The sequence below is a fragment of the Oncorhynchus nerka genome, linkage group LG26 (assembly GCF_034236695.1).
Source record: "Oncorhynchus nerka isolate Pitt River linkage group LG26, Oner_Uvic_2.0, whole genome shotgun sequence".
Taxonomy (NCBI): domain Eukaryota; kingdom Metazoa; phylum Chordata; class Actinopteri; order Salmoniformes; family Salmonidae; genus Oncorhynchus; species Oncorhynchus nerka.
This window is the reverse complement of record NC_088421.1, coordinates 35,547,491-35,564,124: the sequence shown is the minus strand read 5'-3', so window position 1 is coordinate 35,564,124 and position 16,634 is coordinate 35,547,491. Positions and strand designations below refer to the sequence as shown.

At 40.1% G+C, this 16,634-nt stretch overlaps 1 protein-coding gene across 11 annotated transcripts in view; it reads right to left on the bottom strand.

Moving 5' to 3' along the window:
* LOC115117473 (nuclear GTPase SLIP-GC-like) overlaps positions 1 to 8,875 on the bottom strand; it is a 44,583-nt gene extending 35,708 nt beyond the window's left edge. For 6 of the 11 annotated variants that reach the window (XR_010461235.1, XR_010461237.1, XR_010461236.1 and 3 more), the window contains exons 1-7: positions 8,734 to 8,875; positions 3,995 to 4,032; positions 3,705 to 3,812; positions 3,423 to 3,528; positions 2,559 to 2,781; positions 1,819 to 2,040; positions 1,405 to 1,620 (exon numbers count right to left, since the gene is read on the bottom strand). Coding sequence is in view for 6 of the 11 variants with exons in the window: in XM_065010576.1 (XP_064866648.1) it covers positions 1,405 to 1,620; positions 1,819 to 2,040; positions 2,559 to 2,781; positions 3,423 to 3,528; positions 3,705 to 3,812; positions 3,995 to 4,007 (888 nt within the window). In the remaining 5 variants the exon portion in view is untranslated. The remainder of the gene's footprint in view (positions 1 to 1,404; positions 1,621 to 1,818; positions 2,041 to 2,558; positions 2,782 to 3,422; positions 3,529 to 3,704; positions 3,813 to 3,994; positions 4,033 to 8,733) is intronic. The other 5 variants (XM_065010570.1, XM_065010574.1, XM_065010572.1 and 2 more) reach the window with 3 other exon arrangements.
* Between the last annotated feature and the right edge of the window lie 7,759 nt (positions 8,876 to 16,634).

Sequence of the window (16,634 nt, the reverse complement as noted above, 5' to 3'; positions counted from 1 at the left end):
CTGCCAAACTAACCCTGATTCAGATGACCATCCTACCCATGCTAGATTACGGAAACATAATTAGATTATAGATTAGCAGGTAAGGGTGCTCTCGAGTGGCTAGATGTTCTTTACCATTCGGCCATCAGATTTGCCACCAATGCTCCTTATAGCACACATCACTGCACTCTATACTCCTTTGTAAACTGGTCATCTCTGTATACCCATCGCAAGACCCACTGGTTGATGCATATTTATAAAACCCTCTTAGGCCTCACTCCACCCTATCTGAGATATCTACTGCAGCCCTCATCCTCCACATACAACGCCGATCTGCTAGTCACATTCTGTTAAAGGTCCCCGAAGCACACACATCCCTGGGTCACTCATATTTTCAGTTCGCTGCAGCTAGCGACTGGAACGAGCTGCAACAAACACTCAAACTGGACAGTTTTATCTCAATCTCTTCATTCAAAGACTCAATCATGGACACTCTTACTGACAGCTGTGGCTGCTTTGCGTGATGTATTGTTGTCTCTACCTTCTTGCCCTTTGTGCTGTTGGCTGTGACCAATAATGTTTGAACCATGTTTTGTGCTGCTACCATGTTGTTTTCATGTTGTGTTGCTACCATCCTGTGTTGTCGTCTTAAGTCTCCCTTTATGTAGTGTTGTCTCTCTTGTCGAGATGTGTATTTTGTCCTATATTTCTGTGTTATCTTTTTTTTTAAATCCCAGCCCCCGCAGGTCTTTTGCCTTTTGGTAGGCCGTCATAACTGACTTGCCTAGTTAAATTAAGGTTAAAAAATATAAAAATTAACAATACACATGTCTTAAATGCATAATTTAGCTTGAATGCAAAAAGTACTAAAATGTATTCTTAAAATAAATTGTTTCTTCTTTTTGCTTTTTGGGGTTCTGCATAAGCAAAAAAGAACTCCATACCTACTGTAAACTATGGTGGTGGATCTTTGATGTTAAGGTGCTATTTTACTTCAACTGTTCCTGGGGCCCTTGTTATGGTCAAGGGCATCAGGAACTTTACCCGGTACCAGGACATTTTAGCCAAAACCTGTTTGCCTCTGCCAGGAGGCTAAAACTTAGATGCAATTGGATCCCAGCAAGACAATGACCCCAAGCACAAATCAAAATCCACAAAGAAATTGTTAATAAAACATTTTTTTTGTGAAAATTAATATTAGTTTTAAATAAACTTTTTGAAGGTACATTTCTTTGCTTTTATTTTGAAAAACATGCCCTGACAATATACAATATAAAATTGACTTTTTGGTAAGGGAAGGCTTAACCAAAACCATTCTCTGATTAAACCAAATAAATACCACACACTACAGCGTACCTTCAGGTTCAATTAAATTGAGACCTACTGTAAATGCATTCAGAAATTATCACAAAAGTAAAAGATTACCGATTCCCACATCTCATCTCTGGCCTTGTTGCAGTCTCCAGTTCCTGGAAGATCCACCAGCACAATGTGTTCCAGAAGATCCTTGGAGTTTGGCATCTTGATGGTCACATACTTCACAAGTGGCCAGTAGTGTATCTGAGATGATTTAGATTGTTTCCCATGTATCTTTCTTTTGCTTCGTATGTAGCAGGCGATCTCTGTAGAGAACTTAGTGGCCTGTCAAATAATGTAATATTATTCTTAAGTCACACTCAAACCTTTTACAACTTTCTGGTATATTTAAAATAATTGATGGCTATTATGCATTTCATGATGTCCGTGAAGTTCAGGGTTTTCAAATGGGAACATATTGGACCCAAATTGGATCTCAGACAGCAAAAAAAAAAATTATAAAAGAGGCTTAAAATGACTTACTGTGTCAAATGACAGGATTTTCCTAGTTGATGAGAGAAACTCTGGGATGTCGCTGAATGTCTCTGACTCCACTGACTTCAGTTCATCAAAGCTTTTCCCGACTGCATCTTCTCCGTACAATGCCTGGATTTTACTGTTCGCCATATTCACCATCCTTTTATCTTTCTCCTCACCATCCATTTCTTTGATTTTCAAAAGTGATTCCAGCTCCTTCTCCCATTCCTAAAAAAAAAAAAAAAAGTCAAACATTATTTTACTGAATATATTATATATTTATATGATGGATCAAATGTTTCATTACCCACATATTATAATAAATAAATGATAAATACTTTGTTGAGGGAAATGTACTTGATTCGACTGTGATATGTTGTTGTCTCACTTAACTATCTTAAGATTAATGTACTAATTGTAAGTCGCTCTGTATAATAAAATCAGCTAAATCAGGTTTCCCTAACTCGGTCCTGGGTCCAACCCTGCATGCATGTTTATTTTTTGCCGTAGCACTATACAGATGAATCAAATAACCAGCACATCCTCAAGCAATCATTCATTGAATCGGCTATGTAGTGCATCCAGGCCGGGGGGGGGGGGGGGGGGGCTCTGTGCTAAATCACAAAAATGTTAATGTGATCATATCAGCATGGTGTCAGGACAAAATTTGGTGTCTAAGTGACTTCAACTGGTCTTCAAAATTTCACAAATTATATCTTGAGGTTTATCAACATTGCTAAAATCACCTCTTTAGAAATGAAGTCAATCTCTGCCACGTAGTTGGAGTCAGTCATATTGGCCTCCACCTGGATGATGACTGATGTGCATGCGCCAACAGTCCCTGAGGGCAGCAAGGTCTTCACCCCCAAAATGGCATTCATCAGTGAGCTCTTACCAGCTCCTGACCTCCCAAATACACCAACAACAACTTTGTCGTCAATGACAGCCTCCAAAGCTGAGATTTTTTCCCTGTTAACAGTGAACCACAGAAAAGCAATGTCACACTAAAAATGCAATTCATTGACTTGAGGTCTATACATAAACAGTAGAAAGCAGAGGGGTGTACTACATAGTGAGATAGAGGAGTTAGCAAGCTAACTTTGGTCAACTGAATTAAAATTGGGATAACCGTTGATACTGTGGCTCACCTTTTAGCCAGGTATGTTTCTATGACAATGAATCCTAAAGTTCTTACAGTACCTGCTCTGGGGCAGGCTAACTCCAATGTATGCTAAATAAAGTTTCTGAGGATAGAGTTACATTTTTCACCAGAAACAGTCCTGACTTAAATTTGCTTGAAAATCAGAGACATGATTTGAATATTGCTGTCCATCAATGATTCCCAACTGAATTTACTGAGCTTGAGGAATTTTCTATATTTTTTTCTTTCACTTTGAACATAAGAGTAGGTTTTGTAGATTGGTAGGAAAACAAATCAAATGTAATCACTTTTTAGATGTAATTTTAAGGCAGCAAAATGCGAAAACATTGTGGTGTGTAGACTTTCACTAGGCACTGTATGTATTTTCTTGACGAATGAATGGTAATATAATTCATTTAAATGTCAAAAATTGATGTACCAACTTTTTGAAGAATACAAGTACACTTACCTTAAATAACCAATGAAATCCGTGTTTGCATATGGAGATGACACCTTGTTTAGTCTGCTGAGGACTTTTCCAATGCCCTCTTTGGCCACTTTTATGACATCCATCTCTACACACACACACACACACACACACACACACACACACACACACACACACACACACACACGAGGTGGACATACAATGAGTTTACAATGTAATAATTGTATTATGCTGTGGTATCATTTTTAACATCGGGTTTACTGCTTGTTTCTTAAAGTAGCTTTTATAACGAATATATCTTACCGAGGGTAGGTGTTGCTGCAGTTCCCTTTGCTATGGCACAAAGTCGTTTATTACCTTCCCTGCCCTGATCATTTGAAGTAGAGGAGTCATCAGACCCTCTTTTGTGGCCTGAGAGAGAATCACAATCACTCAATGTTCAAGAAGATACATCATCTGTCCAAGAAGTCAGTATTTCTTTCATGGTAGGCTGTACAACATTTATCTCAATATAAATACATTGGACATCAAGAAGTTATTATAGACATATTAATCCTCAACTGAAGTAATGTGCGTCTTAGACTTTCATGTACCTTGAGTAGGCATGATTTTACACCGTCCGGGGCTTAGACTGAAAAAGAAAAAAGAAATTCACTGATTATGGTGATGAAAACAGAGATAATAAATTCTAATCCCACAGAAAACGTATTATCACAGGAAACATTCATTATCTGATTTCAGTGGAGGGTCCTTAGAGGAGGACCATCCTACTCAGTGATTTTCAAAAAAAATGCAATGTTAAAAGAGTTATGCTTTTTAGATAGAACTATACTAAATATATTAATGTCATCAAATACCAGATTATAACACGCTGTTTTGCAGTGAAGGTCTACAGTAGTATCAATGACACACTCTAGAATAGCACAATAGTGTAGCCAGAGGAAAGCTATTCCCCACCCTCCTCTGGCTACAGGCATAAAATAAATCCTCAATCATCTGGGTTTTTTAAGTGTCTGTCCTATATATAGCAAGCATTTCGCTACACTCGCATTAACATCTGCTAACCATGTGTATGTGACAAATACAATTTGATTTGATTTGATATAGGAGATATAAGAAAACTCGGGGAATATACAGTACCAGTCAAAAGTTTGGACATGCTGACTCATTCAAGGGCTTTTCTTTATTTTGTACTATTTTCTACATTGTAGAATACTAGTGAAGACATCAAAACTATGAAATAACACATATGGAGTGTTAAACAAATCTAAATATATTTTATATTTTAAATTCTTCAAGTAGCCACCCTTTGCTTTGATGACAACTTTGCACACTCTTGGCATTCTCTCAACCAGCTTCGTGAGGAATGCTTTTCCAACAGTCTTGAACGAATTTCCACGTATGCTGAGCACTTGTTGGCTGCTTTTCCTTCACTCTGCGGTCCAACTCATCCCAAACCATCTCAATTAGGTTGAGGTTGGGTGATTGTGGAGGCCAGGTCATCTGATTCAGCACTCCCATCACTCTCCTTCTTGGTCAAATATACCTTACACAGCCTGGAAGTGTGTTTTGGGTCATTGTCCTGTTGAAAAACAAATGATAGTCCCACAAAGCTCAAACCAGATGGGATGGCGTATCACTGCAGAATGCTGTGGTAGACATGCTGGTTAAGTGTGCATTGAATTCGAAATAAATCAGAGACGGTGTGGGGGTGCTTTGCTGGTGACACTATCACACCTCCTCCTCCATGCTTCACAGTGGGAACCAAACATGCAGAGATTATCCGTTCATCTACTCTGCGTCTCACAAAGACACGGCAGTTGGAACCAAAAATCTCAAATTTGCATTCATCAGACCAAAGGACAGATTTCCACTGCTCGTGTTTCTTGGCCCAAGCAAGTCTCTTCTTATTATTGGTGTCCTTTAGTAGTGGTTTCTTTGAAGCAATTCGACCATGCAGGCCTGATTCACGTAGTCTCCTCTGAACAGCTGATGTTGAGATGTGTATGTTACTTGAACTCTGTGAAGGATTTGTTTGGGCTGCAATTTGATGTGCAGTTTAATGAACTTATCTTCTGCAGCAGAGGTAACACTAGGTCTTCCTTTCCTGTGGCGGTACTCATGAAAGCCAGTTTCATCATAGCATTTGATCGTTTTTGCGACTGCATTTGAGGAAACTTGAAAAATTCTTGAAATGTTCCATATTGACTGATCTTCATGTCTTGAAGTAATGATGGACTGTCGTTTCTCTTTGCTTATTTGAGATGTTCTTGCCATAATATGGACTTTGTCTTTTACCAAATAGGGCTATATTTTGTATACCACCCCTTCCTTGTCACAACACAACCGACTGGCTCAAATACATTAAGGAAAGAAATTCCACTAATTAACTTAACAAGGAACACCTGTTAATTAAAATGTATTCCATTTTGACGGCCTAGACAGAATGGCTATATAAGGAATGGAACATATAGGACCAAGGCCCTGCTACCATTATAACCTATACAGCTGTCAGATGTGGGCGTTAACAAGCAAGAACTGAGATGTAAAGATAATGGTGGAGAAAGGTCAAGAGGAGTTATTTTAGTATAGAGGGAGGGGATTCCATATGTTAAGTAAAGACAGAATACTTTAAAGGCAGGGCTTGCTATGATTGTGATAAAGTCTAATTGAATCTACAAGTTCCAGTATCTGTGCAATTATTTGACTGATTATTTGAATGTTTTTCCACAACAGATGTTACTTAGATTGATGCACCAGTGGATCAATAGACTCTGAGGGTTTAATCAGCTTCTTGATATGCCACACATGTCAGGTGGATGGATTATCTTGGCAAAGGAGAAACGCTCACTAACAGGGGTGTAATAAAAAAATAAGCTTGGTAGCACTTTACCTTAATTTCCGGGACTATAAGCCGCTACTTTTTTCCCACGCTTTGAACCTCGCGGTTTATACAATGACGCGGCTAATTTATGGATTTTCCCCCTTTTCACAAGATTCATGCCGCCAAAAAACTGAGCACCGTCACATAATGTGACGTAAATCGAGCGCGCTCAAACTTCCCATCATTCTGATTACGGCAGTCATTTTGTCACCCTCATCATGGCAAAGACACGGAGAAATGCATATAATGCAGCTTTCAAGTTGAAGGCGATCGATCTGGCTGTTGGAAAAAGAAATAGAGCTGCTGCACGGGAGCTTGGCCTTAATGAGTCGTTGATAAGACGTTGGAAACAGCAGCGTGAGGAACTGACTCAGTGCAAAAAGACAACAAAAGCTTTCAGAGGGAAGAAAAGCAGATGGCCCGAACTAGAAAATGAGCTTGAAGACTGGGTCAACACACAGAGAGCAGACGGCCGAGGTGTTTCAACTGTGCAGATCCGACTGAAAGCCAAAACAATCGCCACCGCAATGAAGTTTGAGGATTTTAGAGGTGGACCATCGTGGTGTCTAAGATTTATGAGACGTAAAGGCCTGTCCATCAGGGTACGGACGAGTCTGTGTCAGCAGCTCCCTCCCGACTACGAGGAAAAAGTATCAAACTTCGGCAAATTCACTGATGCAAAGATAGCGGAGCATCCATTGTAACAAGCCGTGTTTAGTTTAAAGGCTGTGTAAAGTTCATTTGTTTCAATGTACCAGTAGGCACCGGCGGGTTATAGACATGTGCAGCTTATTTATGTACAAAATACATATATATTTTTAATTCAGTGGGTGCGGTTTATATTCAGGTGCGCTTAATTGTCCAGAAATTACGGTACTTGAGACCAAGTGTCATAACACGTCACGACACAGTCATAACCATGCCATAGTTTGTCATAACAACTGACATAACTTGTCAAAACCTGTTCAAATATGGACCTACCACTGTCATTACACATATATTTAGACCTGTTGTGACATATATTGTTATTTTATGGTTTGATATGACTCCTACATAAGAGTGTCAAAACCCACAAAACCTACCACACATGGCAAATCATTCCATTACACCATAGCCTACGTGTCAACAGTATGTTTATGTTGTATACTTTTTATTTTATTTACCATATTAAAACATAATTGTAATTGCTCACACATTGATGTCAAACAAGTAAAGTATAGTGTATAGTGTAAGTTTTTTCATAAAATGTATTTTCTACCAGTTTTTTAAAATATGATGAAAAAAACATGACTGTAAAGAATTTATTAATTTATTACAACAATCAACAAAGCATTTAAGAAACAAACTTTCAAACAAAAGGAAACTTCTTGGCAGGGAACATTTTTAATTTGAGTGAATGTGGGTTTTGACACTCTTAGGCAGGTGTCATAACCAGCCATAAAATAATGCAATATATTTCACCACAGGTGTAAATATATGGGCCATGACAGTGCTATGACCATATCATGGCAGGTTATGTCAGCTTGTAGCGGTATTTATTAGAGAGGGGTAACGATATAGATTTTGTTGGGGCGCCGGGCAGGTATTAACCATGCCGGAAGGAAAAGAGTAGAATAGAAAGTACCACAACCAGACCCACACACATCAGCAGAAGAGACTGCCTAGAGTGTAGCCTGTTTACCAGATAGCCAGTGGAGAGAAAAGAGAATACACACCCTATAAAACCCACATCACAGCACAGGGGTAACCCCACCAAGAATGCCTCATACAATAATAATGGCAGAGCAATTTAACAGCAACTTCATACAAGAAAGACCCCAGTCATCAACAAGATTTGCAGTAATATGTACAGAGGTTTTTTTGTTAGTTTTTTTACCATTATTTAACTAAGTCACTTAAGAACAAATTCTTATTTTCATTGACGGCCTTAACTGGGTTAACTGCCTGTTCAGGGGCAGAACGACCAATGTGTATCTTGTCAGCTCAGGATTTGAACTTGCAACCTTTCAGTTACTAGTCCAACGATCTAACCACTAGGCTACCCCGCAGCCCCAAGGTGGGTGGGTGTTCATAAGCACAACAAGGGCCTTAACAATGTCCACAATCTTCTTAGTTCACCCCACCTCAATACAGTTCAAATAAAAATACACAACTTGCAAGCAACCTCCCTTTTAACTCAAATGTCCACCCAAATACTCTGTCAGGGCAATAATAGTCAGCTCTAATGAACTTCAAGGAGAAGTGCATTTGAAAAATAGAAAGTCTGTTGCAGGGTAAAGCACTGGAACGATAGAGAAAGAGAGAAAGAGAACAAGAGAGATCTTAGCTGTGGTTTCAGGCGTGGCGGTGTACTGTCTGACCGTCCGATGGTTTGTTGGTTTGTATGTCAAAGTACAGATGAAAGCATAACACATTGAACATGGAAATAAAAATAGATTATATTCTTACATTGAAAAAAGGTGCTCAAGAAATTATGCCCATCTTCGTCAATCCTTCATGGCGTTCTGCTGTTTTGCCTGCTAAACTGACTAAGACTCTCTTTTTCTCTCTCTCACTCGCTCTGTCACTTTCTCACTCACTCTCACACACAGGCACAGACATGTGGGTTGACCACTTTTTACTTTCACTCTCGATTCTGCAAAATCAAGTGTGTCCTTCCCTGAAGCAAAGGCTGGGGGATAATGAACAACTTTTTGCAGTATTTTGCATTACCTTTTGCATTATTATTTTTAGTTTAGTTTATTAATTCGACCATTTAAAAAACAAGCACACATAAAAATTGAAAAAGCCGTACACGCAACATGAATAAAATCATTGAGGATAACACACAATAAAGTCTGGGACTTATTTCCCTTGTGGTCCTCTTGAGACAAGATGGCTAGACAAGATCAAACACAGTATGGCAGTGAAAGAATGAATACCATTCTCACACAGGTGTTCCTTTTGTCCAGGTGCGAAAGGGCAGTGTGGAGTGCAATAGAGATTGCATCATCTGTGGATCTGTTAGTGCAGTATGCAAATTGGAGTGGGTTTAGGGATTCTGGGATAATGGTGTTGATGTGAGCTATGACCAGCTTTTCGAAGCACTTCATGGCTACAGATGTGAGTGCTATTGGTCAGTAATCATTTAGGCAGGTTATTTTAGTGTTCTCGGGCACAGGGACTATGCTGGTCTGCTTAAAACATGTTGGTATTACAGACTTGGACATGAAGATGTTGAAAATGTCAGTGAAGACACTTGCCAGTTGGTCAGCGCATGCTCGCAGTACACATCCTGGTAATCCATCTGGTAATCCCTGCAGCCTTGTGAATGTTGATCTGTTTAAATGTCTTTCCCACATCAGCTGCGGAGAGCGTGATCACACAGTCTTCCAAAAAACCTGGTGCTCTCATGCATATTTCAGTGTTATTTGCCTTCTAATGTTTTATTGAACCTTTATTTAACCAGGCAAGTCAGTAAAGAAGAAATTCTTACTTACAATGACAGCCTAGGAACAGTGAGTTAACTGCCTTGTTCAGGGCAGAATGACAGATTTTACATTGTCTGCTTAGGGATTCGATCTAGCAACGTTTCGGTTACTGGCCCAATGCTCTAACCACTAACTGCTCTAACCTCTACCTGCCGCTCCAGATTACAGGCAACTGAGGCCTTAGCGAGCATAGAAGTAGTTTAGCTTGTCTGGTAGGCTTGTGTCACTGGGCAGCTCTTGGCTGTGCTTCCCTTTGTAGTCTGTAATGATTTGCAAGCCCTGCCACATCCGACAAGCGTCGGAGCCAGTGTAGTTCGATTCAATCTTAGTCTTTTATTGATGCTTTGCCTGTTTGATGGTTTGTCGGAGGGCATAATGGGATTTCATGTAAGCTTCCGGGGGATTTCATATAAGCTTTCTAGCCTTTAGTTCAGTGCGGATGTTGCCTGTAATCCATGGCTTCTGGTTGGGGTATGTACGTCTCGTCACTGTGGGACGACGTAATCGATGCACTTATTGATGAAGCCAATGACTGATGTGGTGTACTCCTCAATGCCATCGGAGGAATCACGGAACATATTCCAGTCTGTGCTAGCAAAACAGTCCTGTAGCTTAGCATCTGCTTCATCTGACCACTTTTTTATTGACAGAGTCAATAATGCTTCCTGCTTAATATTTTCTTGTAAGCAGGAATCAGGAGGATAGAATTCTGGTCAGATTTGCCAAATGGAGGGCAAGGGAGAGCTTTGTACTTGTCTCTGTGTGTGGAGTATAGGTGGTGAATTTTTTCCCCCCCTGGTTGCATGTTTAACATGCTGATAGAAATGAGGTAAAACTAATTTAAGTTTCCCTGCATTTAAGTCCACGGCCACTAGGAGCGCCGCCTCTGGATGAGCGTAATTCCTGTTAGTTTATGGCGGAATACAGCTCATTGAGGTTTTAGTGCCAGCGTTGGTCTGTGGTGGTATGTAGATAGCTATGAAGAATACAGATGGAAACTCTCTAGGTAGTGTGGTCTACAGTTTATCATGAGATACTCTACCTCAGGGAGCAAAACCTTGAGACTTCCTTAGACATCTTGCAAGAGCTATTGTTTACATATATGCATAGGCCCCCGCCCTGTGTCTTACCAGAGGCCGCTGTTCTGTCCTGCTGATGGAGTGTATAACCCGCCAGCTGTATATTCTTAATGTTGTCGGTCAGCCACAAGTTGGTGGAACATAAGATATTACAGTTTTTAATGTCTCGTTAGTAGGATATACGTGCTTTCAGTTTGTCCCATTTATTTTCCAGCGATTGAACGTCAGCTAGCAGGATGGAAGGCAAGGGCAGATTAGCCACTCGTCGCCTGATCCTCACAAGGCACCCAGATCTCTTTCCACGAAATGTCTTTCTCCTTCTCAAGCGTATCACGGGGATCTGGGCATGGTTATGTGTCTGTAGTATATTCCTCGCGTCCGACTCATTGAAGAAGAACTCCTCGTCCAATTTGAGTTGAGTAATCACAGTTATTTTCTGTCATAAGAGATGGTAGCGGCAACATTATGTACAAAACAAGATACGAACAATGCAAATGCAACTGCCTCCCTCCGGCGCCAACGAACAAATTAGCATGGTTTAAGAGCCGATCAAGACTGCATGGTTTAAGAGCTCCCCCCTCCGGCGCCATCATCCAGCACTATACCAGTGTATATGTTAAATAGCATGGTTTAAGAGCCGATAAGACTGCCTCCCCTCCGGCGCCATCATCAGCACTATACCAGTGTATATGTTAAATAGCATGGTTTAAGAGCCGATAAGACTGCCTCCCCTCCGGCGCCATCATCCAGCACTATACCAGTGTATATGTTAAATAGAACGTTTCTTCATTCTGTAGTTAAACAGATAAGATGAAAGGAAAAAACATAAAATCATAGCCATGCAAATTCCATTGAGAAACATTGGCAGTTGAATGGCCTTACTGAAGAGCTCAGTCACTTTCAATGTGGCACTGTTATAGGATGACACCGTTCCAACAAGTCAGTTAATAATTTCTGCCCTTCAACTTTAAGTGCTGTTATTGTAAAGTGGAAACTTCTAGGAGCAACAACGGTTCAGCCGGGAAGTGGTAGGCCACACAAGCTCACAGCACTGGACCGCCGAGTGCTGAAGTGCGTAGTCCTTAGAGGAGGACCATCCTACTCAGTGATTTTCAAAAAAAATGCAATGTTAAAAGAGTTATGCTTTTTAGATAGAACTATACTAAATATATTAATGTCATCAAATACCAGATTATAACACGCTGTTTTGCAGTGAAGGTCTACAGTAGTATCAATGACACACTCTAGAATAGCACAATAGTGTAGCCAGAGGAAAGCTATTCCCCACCCTCCTCTGGCTACAGGCATAAAATAAATCCTCAATCATCTGGGTTTTTTAAGTGTCTGTCCTATATATAGCAAGCATTTCGCTACACTCGCATTAACATCTGCTAACCATGTGTATGTGACAAATACAATTTGATTTGATTTGATATAGGAGATATAAGAAAACTCGGGGAATATACAGTACCAGTCAAAAGTTTGGACATGCTGACTCATTCAAGGGCTTTTCTTTATTTTGTACTATTTTCTACATTGTAGAATACTAGTGAAGACATCAAAACTATGAAATAACACATATGGAGTGTTAAACAAATCTAAATATATTTTATATTTTAAATTCTTCAAGTAGCCACCCTTTGCTTTGATGACAACTTTGCACACTCTTGGCATTCTCTCAACCAGCTTCGTGAGGAATGCTTTTCCAACAGTCTTGAACGAATTTCCACGTATGCTGAGCACTTGTTGGCTGCTTTTCCTTCACTCTGCGGTCCAACTCATCCCAAACCATCTCAATTAGGTTGAGGTTGGGTGATTGTGGAGGCCAGGTCATCTGATTCAGCACTCCCATCACTCTCCTTCTTGGTCAAATATACCTTACACAGCCTGGAAGTGTGTTTTGGGTCATTGTCCTGTTGAAAAACAAATGATAGTCCCACAAAGCTCAAACCAGATGGGATGGCGTATCACTGCAGAATGCTGTGGTAGACATGCTGGTTAAGTGTGCATTGAATTCGAAATAAATCAGAGACGGTGTGGGGGTGCTTTGCTGGTGACACTATCACACCTCCTCCTCCATGCTTCACAGTGGGAACCAAACATGCAGAGATTATCCGTTCATCTACTCTGCGTCTCACAAAGACACGGCAGTTGGAACCAAAAATCTCAAATTTGCATTCATCAGACCAAAGGACAGATTTCCACTGCTCGTGTTTCTTGGCCCAAGCAAGTCTCTTCTTATTATTGGTGTCCTTTAGTAGTGGTTTCTTTGAAGCAATTCGACCATGCAGGCCTGATTCACGTAGTCTCCTCTGAACAGCTGATGTTGAGATGTGTATGTTACTTGAACTCTGTGAAGGATTTGTTTGGGCTGCAATTTGATGTGCAGTTTAATGAACTTATCTTCTGCAGCAGAGGTAACACTAGGTCTTCCTTTCCTGTGGCGGTACTCATGAAAGCCAGTTTCATCATAGCATTTGATCGTTTTTGCGACTGCACTTGAGGAAACTTGAAAAATTCTTGAAATGTTCCATATTGACTGATCTTCATGTCTTGAAGTAATGATGGACTGTCGTTTCTCTTTGCTTATTTGAGATGTTCTTGCCATAATATGGACTTTGTCTTTTACCAAATAGGGCTATATTTTGTATACCACCCCTTCCTTGTCACAACACAACCGACTGGCTCAAATACATTAAGGAAAGAAATTCCACTAATTAACTTAACAAGGAACACCTGTTAATTAAAATGTATTCCATTTTGACGGCCTAGACAGAATGGCTATATAAGAATGGAACATATAGGACCAAGGCCCTGCTACCATTATAACCTATACAGCTGTCAGATGTGGGCGTTAACAAGCAAGAACTGAGATGTAAAGATAATGGTGGAGAAAGGTCAAAAGGAGTTATTTTAGTATAGAGGGAGGGGATTCCATATGTTAAGTAAAGACAGAATACTTTAAAGGCAGGGCTTGCTATGATTGTGATAAAGTCTAATTGAATCTACAAGTTCCAGTATCTGTGCAATTATTTGACTGATTATTTGAATGTTTTTCCACAACAGATGTTACTTAGATTGATGCACCAGTGGATCAATAGACTCTGAGGGTTTAATCAGCTTCTTGATATGCCACACATGTCAGGTGGATGGATTATCTTGGCAAAGGAGAAACGCTCACTAACAGGGGTGTAATAAAAAAATAAGCTTGGTAGCACTTTACCTTAATTTCCGGGACTATAAGCCGCTACTTTTTCCCACGCTTTGAACCTCGCGGTTTATACAATGACGCGGCTAATTTATGGATTTTCCCCCTTTTCACAAGATTCATGCCGCCAAAAAACTGAGCACCGTCACATAATGTGACGTAAATCGAGCGCGCTCAAACTTCCCATCATTCTGATTACGGCAGTCATTTTGTCACCCTCATCATGGCAAAGACACGGAGAAATGCATATAATGCAGCTTTCAAGTTGAAGGCGATCGATCTGGCTGTTGGAAAAAGAAATAGAGCTGCTGCACGGGAGCTTGGCCTTAATGAGTCGTTGATAAGACGTTGGAAACAGCAGCGTGAGGAACTGACTCAGTGCAAAAGACAACAAAAGCTTTCAGAGGGAAGAAAAGCAGATGGCCCGAACTAGAAAATGAGCTTGAAGACTGGGTCAACACACAGAGAGCAGACGGCCGAGGTGTTTCAACTGTGCAGATCCGACTGAAAGCCAAAACAATCGCCACCGCAATGAAGTTTGAGGATTTTAGAGGTGGACCATCGTGGTGTCTAAGATTTATGAGACGTAAAGGCCTGTCCATCAGGGTACGGACGAGTCTGTGTCAGCAGCTCCCTCCCGACTACGAGGAAAAAGTATCAAACTTCGGCAAATTCACTGATGCAAAGATAGCGGAGCATCCATTGTAACAAGCCGTGTTTAGTTTAAAGGCTGTGTAAAGTTCATTTGTTTCAATGTACCAGTAGGCACCGGCGGGTTATAGACATGTGCAGCTTATTTATGTACAAAATACATATATATTTTTTAATTCAGTGGGTGCGGTTTATATTCAGGTGCGCTTAATTGTCCAGAAATTACGGTACTTGAGACCAAGTGTCATAACACGTCACGACACAGTCATAACCATGCCATAGTTTGTCATAACAACTGACATAACTTGTCAAAACCTGTTCAAATATGGACCTACCACTGTCATTACACATATATTTAGACCTGTTGTGACATATATTGTTATTTTATGGTTTGATATGACTCCTACATAAGAGTGTCAAAACCCACAAAACCTACCACACATGGCAAATCATTCCATTACACCATAGCCTACGTGTCAACAGTATGTTTATGTTGTATACTTTTTATTTTATTTACCATATTAAAACATAATTGTAATTGCTCACACATTGATGTCAAACAAGTAAAGTATAGTGTATAGTGTAAGTTTTTTCATAAAATGTATTTTCTACCAGTTTTTTAAAATATGATGAAAAAAACATGACTGTAAAGAATTTATTAATTTATTACAACAATCAACAAAGCATTTAAGAAACAAACTTTCAAACAAAAGGAAACTTCTTGGCAGGGAACATTTTTAATTTGAGTGAATGTGGGTTTTGACACTCTTAGGCAGGTGTCATAACCAGCCATAAAATAATGCAATATATTTCACCACAGGTGTAAATATATGGGCCATGACAGTGCTATGACCATATCATGGCAGGTTATGTCAGCTTGTAGCGGTATTTATTAGAGAGGGGTAACGATATAGATTTTGTTGGGGCGCCGGGCAGGTATTAACCATGCCGGAAGGAAAAGAGTAGAATAGAAAGTACCACAACCAGACCCACACACATCAGCAGAAGAGACTGCCTAGAGTGTAGCCTGTTTACCAGATAGCCAGTGGAGAGAAAAGAGAATACACACCCTATAAAACCCACATCACAGCACAGGGGTAACCCCACCAAGAATGCCTCATACAATAATAATGGCAGAGCAATTTAACAGCAACTTCATACAAGAAAGACCCCAGTCATCAACAAGATTTGCAGTAATATGTACAGAGGTTTTTTTGTTAGTTTTTTTACCATTATTTAACTAAGTCACTTAAGAACAAATTCTTATTTTCATTGACGGCCTTAACTGGGTTAACTGCCTGTTCAGGGGCAGAACGACCAATGTGTATCTTGTCAGCTCAGGATTTGAACTTGCAACCTTTCAGTTACTAGTCCAACGATCTAACCACTAGGCTACCCCGCAGCCCCAAGGTGGGTGGGTGTTCATAAGCACAACAAGGGCCTTAACAATGTCCACAATCTTCTTAGTTCACCCCACCTCAATACAGTTCAAATAAAAATACACAACTTGCAAGCAACCTCCCTTTTAACTCAAATGTCCACCCAAATACTCTGTCAGGGCAATAATAGTCCAGCTCTAATGAACTTCAAGGAGAAGTGCATTTGAAAAATAGAAAGTCTGTTGCAGGGTAAAGCACTGGAACGATAGAGAAAGAGAGAAAGAGAACAAGAGAGAGATCTTAGCTGTGGTTTCAGGCGTGGCGGTGTACTGTCTGACCGTCCGATGGTTTGTTGGTTTGTATGTCAAAGTACAGATGAAAGCATAACACATTGAACATGGAAATAAAAATAGATTATATTCTTACATTGAAAAAGGTGCTCAAGAAATTATGCCCATCTTCGTCAATCCTTCATGGCGTTCTGCTGTTTTGCCTGCTAAACTGACTAAGACTCTCTTTTTCTCTCTCTCACTCGCTCTGTCACTTTCTCACTCACTCTCAC